Source organism: Pelodiscus sinensis, chromosome 30 (assembly GCF_049634645.1).
Source record: "Pelodiscus sinensis isolate JC-2024 chromosome 30, ASM4963464v1, whole genome shotgun sequence".
Taxonomy (NCBI): domain Eukaryota; kingdom Metazoa; phylum Chordata; order Testudines; family Trionychidae; genus Pelodiscus; species Pelodiscus sinensis.
The window spans coordinates 1,429,031-1,440,050 of NC_134740.1; the positions used below are offsets into that span (position 1 = coordinate 1,429,031).

At 54.7% G+C, this 11,020-nt stretch overlaps 2 protein-coding genes across 2 annotated transcripts; both read left to right on the plus strand.

Annotated features, from left to right (window-relative positions):
- Nucleotides 1–20: 20 nt before the first annotated feature.
- On the plus strand, nucleotides 21–3,448 carry LOC142821090 (alpha-1B-glycoprotein-like). Its single transcript, XM_075911876.1, has 3 exons — nucleotides 21–435; nucleotides 1,247–1,567; nucleotides 2,515–3,448. Exons 1-3 carry the CDS (start codon nucleotides 21–23, stop codon nucleotides 2,868–2,870), a joined length of 1,092 nt encoding a protein of 363 aa, XP_075767991.1. The 3' UTR covers nucleotides 2,871–3,448.
- Nucleotides 3,375–10,260, plus strand: LOC142821091 (alpha-1B-glycoprotein-like). Its single transcript, XM_075911877.1, has 5 exons — nucleotides 3,375–3,504; nucleotides 3,810–4,130; nucleotides 4,942–5,262; nucleotides 8,637–8,957; nucleotides 9,905–10,260. The coding sequence occupies exons 1-5, from the start codon at nucleotides 3,375–3,377 to the stop codon at nucleotides 10,258–10,260; spliced, it is 1,449 nt and encodes a 482-aa protein (XP_075767992.1).
- Nucleotides 10,261–11,020: the final 760 nt, after the last annotated feature.

Sequence of the window (11,020 nt, forward strand, 5' to 3'; positions counted from 1 at the left end):
GTCTCCACCGCCATGGCGGGATGGAAGCCATGCCCGTTCCATTCTCCAACTCGCATCTTCTCTTTCCTCCCTCTCCTGCCCGGGTGGCCCCTCACACGCTGCTGTTCTCTTCAGGACCCCCTGCAGAGCCGACATTGAGTGTGGACCCCCCGTCCAGAGAAGCAAATGAGGGGCACCCACTCGTCGTCACCTGCACGGCTCCCGGGCACGCCGCGGAGCGGAGGTTCCACTTCTACCAGCACGGAGCAGAGATCGAGGCAGGGTCCGAGACCCACATCACAGAGCCCGACACCGAAGCTAGGAACGTCGCCGTGCTGAGCATCCCGCTGGCGGATACCAACAGCTTTGGGGAATACTCCTGCGGGTACGAAGAGAAGGACAGCGGGAGATGGATTCCCTCCACCAGGAGCCAGGCTGTGATGGTCACTTTGAAAGGTGAGGCTGCCGTAGGGACACACAACCAGCGATAGAAAACCGGAACACGTAGTATGGCCCGTACAGACACACACACACGAACACACACAGAGACACACACAGTTATGCATAGACACAGACACGCATGCCTACACACACAGAGAGAAACACACATACAGACACACACATACACATGAGTTTTTACCTATTGTCAGTCAATAGGATTTCATGGGTTTCCATGACGGAAGTGGCTCTGTCTACCCCATAGTTGTTCTAGAACCGGAATCTCTCCCATGGTTCCTCTGGCGTACGGGATTTCCCACTCATTCTCCCCATTATTACTCGTGGCCACCCCATGTGGACGGCACTCTTCCACCTGCGTGGCTGCAGTTCAACATGCCCGTGGAATATGGCGGTTCGCACTTCAGCCAAAGAAACGGTGAACACCGCCGTTCCAGAGATAACAGCGTTTCTGCCCCACATGGCTGCCCAGATACTAACGCACTTCCAATATGGCATCTCACAGGCTACGTGAGAAACGTGGGCGCCTGACTAGCAACAACGGATGGGCCGCCCAACTTAAAAAATCCCAGGAGTGGCCATGGGGGCAAAACCTCTGGTCATCCATGGAAAGCCAAGTCCCGCCTGTGTCCCACTCCGTAGGGTAACCCAGTAACCGTCTTTCGGGGGATGCATTTCTCTGTCCCACTCCAACCGAGTCTTCACCGCCATGGCGGGATAGAAGCCACGCCCGTCTCATTCTCCAATCCGCATCTTCTCTTTCCTCCCTCTCCTGCCCGGGTGGCCCCTCACACGCTGCTGTTCTCCTCAGGCCCCCCTGCAGAGCCGACGTTGAGTGTGGACCCCCCGTCCAGAGAGGCGAATGAAGGGCACCCCCTCATCATCACCTGCACGGCTCCCGGGGTCGCTGCAGAGCGAAGGTTCCACTTCTACCAGCAAGGAGCCGAGCTCGAGGCAGGAGCCGAGAAGCACATCGCGGCGCCTGACACCCCACCTAGGAACGTCGCCGTGCTGAGCATCCCGCGGGCGGATACCAACAGCTCTGGGGAATACTCCTGCGGGTACGAAGAGAAGGACAGTGGGAGATGGATTCCCTCCACCAGGAGCCAGGCTGTGATGGTCACCTTGAAAGGTGAGGCTGTGGTAGGGACACACAATGAGCAATAGAAAACAGGAACACTTAGTATGGCCTGGATAGACACACACTCTCAGAAGTATGCATACACTGAAACACTCATCTATGCACACAGACACACACAGACAAAGACACACGTTTATATACAGAGACACGTAGGTATACACAAACACAGAGACACACAGACACAAACAGGTATTCATTCACTCAGGCACATATACATACACACACAGAGACACAGAGACAAACACTGCCACACACACACGTATGCATACATACATATATACATGTGTACACACGCACACTCAGACACACACACACATGGGTTTTTACCTAATGTCGGTCAAGAGCTCTTTATAGTTATCCGTGCCGGAAGAGCCTCTGTCTGCCCCATAGTTGTTTGGGAGGAGAAATCTCCTGGAATGGGTTTCTCAGCCATTCTCCCCACTATTACTGGTGGCCACCCCATGTGGCCGGCAGCTTAGCACCTGCGTGGCTGCAGGTCAACATGCCCGTGGAATATGCTGGTTCGCACTCAGCCAAAGGAACGGTGAACACCGCCGTTCCACAGACAACATTGTCTCTCCCCAACATGGCTGTCCAGATACTAACGCTCTTCCCACATGGAAGCTCACAGAGTACGTGAGAAACGTGGCCGCCCGACTAGCAACAACGGACGGGCCGCCCAACTAAAAAAAATCCCTTGAGTGGACAAAGGGGCAATCCATCTGGTCACCCAGGGAAAGCCAAGACCCTCCTCTTTTCGGTTCCGTAGACTAACCCAATAACTGTATTTGGGGGCATGCATTTCTCTGTCCCGCTCCAACCGTGTCTCCACCGCCATGGCGGGATGGAAGCCATGCCCGTTCCATTCTCCAACTCGCATCTTCTCTTTCCTCCCTCTCCTGCCCGGGTGGCCCCTCACACGCTGCTGTTCTCTTCAGGACCCCCTGCAGAGCCGAAGTTGAGTGTAGACCCCCCGTCCAGAGAAGCAAATGAGGGGCACCCACTCGTCGTCACCTGCACAGCTCCCGGGCACGCTGCGGAGCGGAGGTTCCACTTCTACCAGCACGGAGCAGAGATCGAGGCAGGGTCCGAGACCCACATCACAGAGCCCGACACCGAAGCTAGGAACATCGCCGTACTGAGCATCCCGCTGGCGGATACGAACAGCTCTGGGGTATACACCTGCGGGTACGAAGAGAAGGACAGCGGGAGATGGATTCCCTCCACCAGGAGCCAGGCTGTGATGGTCACTTTGAAAGGTGAGGCTGCCGTAGGGACACACAACGAGCAATAGAAAACAGGAACTCTTAGTATGGCCTGGACGGACACACACACGCAGAAGTAGGCATACACTGAAACACTCATCTATGCACACAGGCACACACAGACAAAGACACAGGTTTATATACAGAGACACGTAGGTATACACAAACACAGAGACACACAGACACAAACAGGTATTCATTCACTCAGGCACATATACATACACACACAGAGACACAGAGACAAACACTGCCACACACACACCTATGCATACACACATATATACATGTGTACACACGCACACAGATACACACACACACACATACAGACACGTAGACACACACACACATGTGTTTTTACCTAATGTCAGTCAAGAGCTCTTTATAGTTATCTGTGCCGGAACAGCCTCTGTCTGCCCCATAGTTGTTCGGGAGGAGAAATCTCCAGGAATGGGTTTCTCAGCCATTCTCCCCACTATTACTGGTGGCCACCCCATGTGGCCGGCAGCTTGGCACCTGCGTGGCTGCAGGTCAACATGCCCGTGGAATATGCTGGTTCGCACTCAGCCAAAGGAACGGTGAACACCGCCGTTCCACAGACAACATTGTCTCTCCCCAACATGGCTGTCCAGATACTAACGCTCTTCCCACATGGCAGCTCACAGAGTACGTGAGAAACATGGCCGCCCGACTAGCAACAACGGACGGGCCGCCCAACTAAAAAAACCCCAGGAGTGGACAAAGGGGCAATCCATCTGGTCACCCAGGGAAAGCCAAGACCCTCCTCTTTTCGGCTCTGTAGAGTAACCCAATAACTGTCTTTGGGGGCATGCATTTCTCTGTCCCGCTCCAACCGTGTCTCCACCGCCATGGCGGGATGGAAGCCATGCCCGTTCCATTCTCCAACTCGCATCTTCTCTTTCCTCCCTCTCCTGCCCGGGTGGCCCCTCACACGCTGCTGTTCTCTTCAGGACCCCCTGCAGAGCCGACATTGAGTGTGGACCCCCCGTCCAGAGAAGCAAATGAGGGGCACCCACTCGTCGTCACCTGCACGGCTCCCGGGCACGCCGCGGAGCGGAGGTTCCACTTCTACCAGCACGGAGCAGAGATCGAGGCAGGGTCCGAGACCCACATCACAGAGCCCGACACCGAAGCTAGGAACGTCGCCGTGCTGAGCATCCCGCTGGCGGATACCAACAGCTTTGGGGAATACTCCTGCGGGTACGAAGAGAAGGACAGCGGGAGATGGATTCCCTCCACCAGGAGCCAGGCTGTGATGGTCACTTTGAAAGGTGAGGCTGCCGTAGGGACACACAACCAGCGATAGAAAACCGGAACACGTAGTATGGCCCGTACAGACACACACACACGAACACACACAGAGACACACACAGTTATGCATAGACACAGACACGCATGCCTACACACACAGAGAGAAACACACATACAGACACACACATACACATGAGTTTTTACCTATTGTCAGTCAATAGGATTTCATGGGTTTCCATGACGGAAGTGGCTCTGTCTACCCCATAGTTGTTCTAGAACCGGAATCTCTCCCATGGTTCCTCTGGCGTACGGGATTTCCCACTCATTCTCCCCATTATTACTCGTGGCCACCCCATGTGGACGGCAGTCTTCCACCTGCGTGGCTGCAGTTCAACATGCCCGTGGAATATGGCGGTTCACACTTCAGCCAAAGAAACGGTGAACACCGCCGTTCCAGAGATAACAGCGTTTCTGCCCCACATGGCTGCCCAGATACTAACGCACTTCCAATATGGCATCTCACAGGCTACGTGAGAAACGTGGGCGCCTGACTAGCAACAACGGATGGGCCGCCCAACTTAAAAAATCCCAGGAGTGGCCATGGGGGCAAAACCTCTGGTCATCCATGGAAAGCCAAGTCCCGCCTGTGTCCCACTCCGTAGGGTAACCCAGTAACCGTCTTTCGGGGGATGCATTTCTCTGTCCCGCTCCAACCGAGTCTTCACCGCCATGGCGGGATAGAAGCCACGCCCGTCTCATTCTCCAATCCGCATCTTCTCTTTCCTCCCTCTCCTGCCCGGGTGGCCCCTCACACGCTGCTGTTCTCCTCAGGCCCCCCTGCAGAGCCGACGTTGAGTGTGGACCCCCCGTCCAGAGAGGCGAATGAAGGGCACCCCCTCATCATCACCTGCACGGCTCCCGGGGTCGCTGCAGAGCGAAGGTTCCACTTCTACCAGCAAGGAGCCGAGCTCGAGGCAGGAGCCGAGAAGCACATCACGGCGCCTGACACCCCACCTAGGAACGTCGCCGTGCTGAGCATCCCGCGGGCGGATACCAACAGCTCTGGGGAATACTCCTGCGGGTACGAAGAGAAGGACAGTGGGAGATGGATTCCCTCCACCAGGAGCCAGGCTGTGATGGTCACCTTGAAAGGTGAGGCTGTGGTAGGGACACACAATGAGCAATAGAAAACAGGAACACTTAGTATGGCCTGGATAGACACACACTCTCAGAAGTATGCATACACTGAAACACTCATCTATGCACACAGACACACACAGACAAAGACACACGTTTATATACAGAGACACGTAGGTATACACAAACACAGAGACACACAGACACAAACAGGTATTCATTCACTCAGGCACATATACATACACACACAGAGACACAGAGACAAACACTGCCACACACACACGTATGCACACATACATATATACATGTGTACACACGCACACTCAGACACACACACACATGGGTTTTTACCTAATGTCGGTCAAGAGCTCTTTATAGTTATCCGTGCCGGAAGAGCCTCTGTCTGCCCCATAGTTGTTTGGGAGGAGAAATCTCCTGGAATGGGTTTCTCATCCATTCTCCCCACTATTACTGGTGGCCACCCCATGTGGCCGGCAGCTTAGCACCTGCGTGGCTGCAGGTCAACATGCCCGTGGAATATGCTGGTTCGCACTCAGCCAAAGGAACGGTGAACACCGCCGTTCCACAGACAACATTGTCTCTCCCCAACATGGCTGTCCAGATACTAACGCTCTTCCCACATGGAAGCTCACAGAGTACGTGAGAAACGTGGCCGCCCGACTAGCAACAACGGACGGGCCGCCCAACTAAAAAAAATCCCTTGAGTGGACAAAGGGGCAATCCATCTGGTCACCCAGGGAAAGCCAAGACCCTCCTCTTTTCGGTTCCGTAGACTAACCCAATAACTGTATTTGGGGGCATGCATTTCTCTGTCCCGCTCCAACCGTGTCTCCACCGCCATGGCGGGATGGAAGCCATGCCCGTTCCATTCTCCAACTCGCATCTTCTCTTTCCTCCCTCTCCTGCCCGGGTGGCCCCTCACACGCTGCTGTTCTCTTCAGGACCCCCTGCAGAGCCGAAGTTGAGTGTAGACCCCCCGTCCAGAGAAGCAAATGAGGGGCACCCACTCGTCGTCACCTGCACAGCTCCCGGGCACGCTGCGGAGCGGAGGTTCCACTTCTACCAGCACGGAGCAGAGATCGAGGCAGGGTCCGAGACCCACATCACAGAGCCCGACACCGAAGCTAGGAACATCGCCGTACTGAGCATCCCGCTGGCGGATACGAACAGCTCTGGGGTATACACCTGCGGGTACGAAGAGAAGGACAGCGGGAGATGGATTCCCTCCACCAGGAGCCAGGCTGTGATGGTCACTTTGAAAGGTGAGGCTGCCGTAGGGACACACAACGAGCAATAGATAACAGGAACTCTTAGTATGGCCTGGACGGACACACACACGCAGAAGTAGGCATACACTGAAACACTCATCTATGCACACAGGCACACACAGACAAAGACACAGGTTTATATACAGAGACACGTAGGTATACACAAACACAGAGACACACAGACACAAACAGGTATTCATTCACTCAGGCACATATACATACACACACAGAGACACAGAGACAAACACTGCCACACACACACCTATGCATACACACATATATACATGTGTACACACGCACACAGATACACACACACACACATACAGACACGTAGACACACACACACATGTGTTTTTACCTAATGTCAGTCAAGAGCTCTTTATAGTTATCTGTGCCGGAACAGCCTCTGTCTGCCCCATAGTTGTTCGGGAGGAGAAATCTCCAGGAATGGGTTTCTCAGCCATTCTCCCCACTATTACTGGTGGCCACCCCATGTGGCCGGCAGCTTGGCACCTGCGTGGCTGCAGGTCAACATGCCCGTGGAATATGCTGGTTCGCACTCAGCCAAAGGAACGGTGAACACCGCCGTTCCACAGACAACATTGTCTCTCTCCAACATGGCTGTCCAGATACTAACGCTCTTCCCACATGGCAGCTCACAGAGTACGTGAGAAACGTGGCCGCCCGACTAGCAACAACGGACGGGCCGCCCAACTAAAAAAACCCCAGGAGTGGACAAAGGGGCAATCCATCTGGTCACCCAGGGAAAGCCAAGACCCTCCTCTTTTCGGCTCTGTAGAGTAACCCAATAACTGTCTTTGGGGGGATGCATTTCTCTGTCTGGCTCCAACCGTGTCTCCACCGCCATGGCGGGATGGAAGCCATGCCCGTTCCATTCTCCAACTCGCATCTTCTCTTTCCTCCCTCTCCTGCCCGGGTGGCCCCTCACACGCTGCTGTTCTCTTCAGGACCCCCTGCAGAGCCGACATTGAGTGTGGACCCCCCGTCCAGAGAAGCAAATGAGGGGCACCCACTCGTCGTCACCTGCACGGCTCCCGGGCACGCCGCGGAGCGGAGGTTCCACTTCTACCAGCACGGAGCAGAGATCGAGGCAGGGTCCGAGACCCACATCACAGAGCCCGACACCGAAGCTAGGAACGTCGCCGTGCTGAGCATCCCGCTGGCGGATACCAACAGCTTTGGGGAATACTCCTGCGGGTACGAAGAGAAGGACAGCGGGAGATGGATTCCCTCCACCAGGAGCCAGGCTGTGATGGTCACTTTGAAAGGTGAGGCTGCCGTAGGGACACACAACCAGCGATAGAAAACCGGAACACGTAGTATGGCCCGTACAGACACACACACATGAACACACACAGAGACACACTCAGTTATGCATAGACACAGACACGCATGCCTACACACACAGAGAGAAACACACATACAGACACACACATACACATGAGTTTTTACCTATTGTCAGTCAATAGGATTTCATGGGTTTCCATGACGGAAGTGGCTCTGTCTACCCCATAGTTGTTCTAGAACCGGAATCTCTCCCATGGTTCCTCTGGCGTACGGGATTTCCCACTCATTCTCCCCATTATTACTCGTGGCCACCCCATGTGGACGGCACTCTTCCACCTGCGTGGCTGCAGTTCAACATGCCCGTGGAATATGGCGGTTCGCACTTCAGCCAAAGAAACGGTGAACACCGCCGTTCCAGAGATAACAGCGTTTCTGCCCCACATGGCTGCCCAGATACTAACGCACTTCCAATATGGCATCTCACAGGCTACGTGAGAAACGTGGGCGCCTGACTAGCAACAACGGATGGGCCGCCCAACTTAAAAAATCCCAGGAGTGGCCATGGGGGCAAAACCTCTGGTCATCCATGGAAAGCCAAGTCCCGCCTGTGTCCCACTCCGTAGGGTAACCCAGTAACCGTCTTTCGGGGGATGCATTTCTCTGTCCCGCTCCAACCGAGTCTTCACCGCCATGGCGGGATAGAAGCCACGCCCGTCTCATTCTCCAATCCGCATCTTCTCTTTCCTCCCTCTCCTGCCCGGGTGGCCCCTCACACGCTGCTGTTCTCCTCAGGCCCCCCTGCAGAGCCGACGTTGAGTGTGGACCCCCCGTCCAGAGAGGCGAATGAAGGGCACCCCCTCATCATCACCTGCACGGCTCCCGGGGTCGCTGCAGAGCGAAGGTTCCACTTCTACCAGCAAGGAGCCGAGCTCGAGGCAGGAGCCGAGAAGCACATCACGGCGCCTGACACCCCACCTAGGAACGTCGCCGTGCTGAGCATCCCGCGGGCGGATACCAACAGCTCTGGGGAATACTCCTGCGGGTACGAAGAGAAGGACAGTGGGAGATGGATTCCCTCCACCAGGAGCCAGGCTGTGATGGTCACCTTGAAAGGTGAGGCTGTGGTAGGGACACACAATGAGCAATAGAAAACAGGAACACTTAGTATGGCCTGGATAGACACACACTCTCAGAAGTATGCATACACTGAAACACTCATCTATGCACACAGACACACACAGACAAAGACACACGTTTATATACAGAGACACGTAGGTATACACAAACACAGAGACACACAGACACAAACAGGTATTCATTCACTCAGGCACATATACATACACACACAGAGACACAGAGACAAACACTGCCACACACACACGTATGCACACATACATATATACATGTGTACACACGCACACTCAGACACACACACACATGGGTTTTTACCTAATGTCGGTCAAGAGCTCTTTATAGTTATCCGTGCCGGAAGAGCCTCTGTCTGCCCCATAGTTGTTTGGGAGGAGAAATCTCCTGGAATGGGTTTCTCAGCCATTCTCCCCACTATTACTGGTGGCCACCCCATGTGGCCGGCAGCTTAGCACCTGCGTGGCTGCAGGTCAACATGCCCGTGGAATATGCTGGTTCGCACTCAGCCAAAGGAACGGTGAACACCGCCGTTCCACAGACAACATTGTCTCTCCCCAACATGGCTGTCCAGATACTAACGCTCTTCCCACATGGAAGCTCACAGAGTACGTGAGAAACGTGGCCGCCCGACTAGCAACAACGGACGGGCCGCCCAACTAAAAAAAATCCCTTGAGTGGACAAAGGGGCAATCCATCTGGTCACCCAGGGAAAGCCAAGACCCTCCTCTTTTCGGTTCCGTAGACTAACCCAATAACTGTATTTGGGGGCATGCATTTCTCTGTCCCGCTCCAACCGTGTCTCCACCGCCATGGCGGGATGGAAGCCATGCCCGTTCCATTCTCCAACTCGCATCTTCTCTTTCCTCCCTCTCCTGCCCGGGTGGCCCCTCACACGCTGCTGTTCTCTTCAGGACCCCCTGCAGAGCCGAAGTTGAGTGTAGACCCCCCGTCCAGAGAAGCAAATGAGGGGCACCCACTCGTCGTCACCTGCACAGCTCCCGGGCACGCTGCGGAGCGGAGGTTCCACTTCTACCAGCACGGAGCAGAGATCGAGGCAGGGTCCGAGACCCACATCACAGAGCCCGACACCGAAGCTAGGAACATCGCCGTACTGAGCATCCCGCTGGCGGATACGAACAGCTCTGGGGTATACACCTGCGGGTACGAAGAGAAGGACAGCGGGAGATGGATTCCCTCCACCAGGAGCCAGGCTGTGATGGTCACTTTGAAAGGTGAGGCTGCCGTAGGGACACACAACGAGCAATAGAAAACAGGAACTCTTAGTATGGCCTGGACGGACACACACACGCAGAAGTAGGCATACACTGAAACACTCATCTATGCACACAGACACACACAGACAAAGACACAGGTTTATATACAGAGACACGTAGGTATACACAAACACAGAGACACACAGACACAAACAGGTATTCATTCACTCAGGCACATATACATACACACACAGAGACACAGAGACAAACACTGCCACACACACACCTATGCATACACACATATATACATGTGTACACACGCACACAGATACACACACACACACATACAGACACGTAGACACACACACACATGTGTTTTTACCTAATGTCAGTCAAGAGCTCTTTATAGTTATCTGTGCCGGAACAGCCTCTGTCTGCCCCATAGTTGTTCGGGAGGAGAAATCTCCAGGAATGGGTTTCTCAGCCATTCTCCCCACTATTACTGGTGGCCACCCCATGTGGCCGGCAGCTTGGCACCTGCGTGGCTGCAGGTCAACATGCCCGTGGAATATGCTGGTTCGCACTCAGCCAAAGGAACGGTGAACACCGCCGTTCCACAGACAACATTGTCTCTCCCCAACATGGCTGTCCAGATACTAACGCTCTTCCCACATGGAAGCTCACAGAGTACGTGAGAAACGTGGCCGCCCGACTAGCAACAACGGACGGGCCGCCCAACTAAAAAAACCCCAGGAGTGGACAAAGGGGCAATCCATCTGGTCACCCAGGGAAAGCCAAGACCCTCCTCTTTTC

Bases quoted from the DNA above. Each gene is read 5' to 3' on its own strand.
- LOC142821091 (XM_075911877.1), top strand. From the start codon at position 3,375: ATGCCCGTGGAATATGCTGGTTCGCACTCAGCCAAAGGAACGGTGAAC. The intron at 3,505-3,809 runs GTACGTGAGAAA...TGTTCTCTTCAG, and splicing joins CCCACATGGCAGCTCACAGA to GACCCCCTGCAGAGCCGACA. The intron at 5,263-8,636 runs GTGAGGCTGTGG...TGTTCTCCTCAG, and splicing joins TGTGATGGTCACCTTGAAAG to GCCCCCCTGCAGAGCCGACG.
- LOC142821090 (XM_075911876.1), top strand. From the start codon at position 21: ATGGAAGCCATGCCCGTTCCATTCTCCAACTCGCATCTTCTCTTTCCT. The intron at 436-1,246 runs GTGAGGCTGCCG...TGTTCTCCTCAG, and splicing joins TGTGATGGTCACTTTGAAAG to GCCCCCCTGCAGAGCCGACG. The intron at 1,568-2,514 runs GTGAGGCTGTGG...TGTTCTCTTCAG, and splicing joins TGTGATGGTCACCTTGAAAG to GACCCCCTGCAGAGCCGAAG.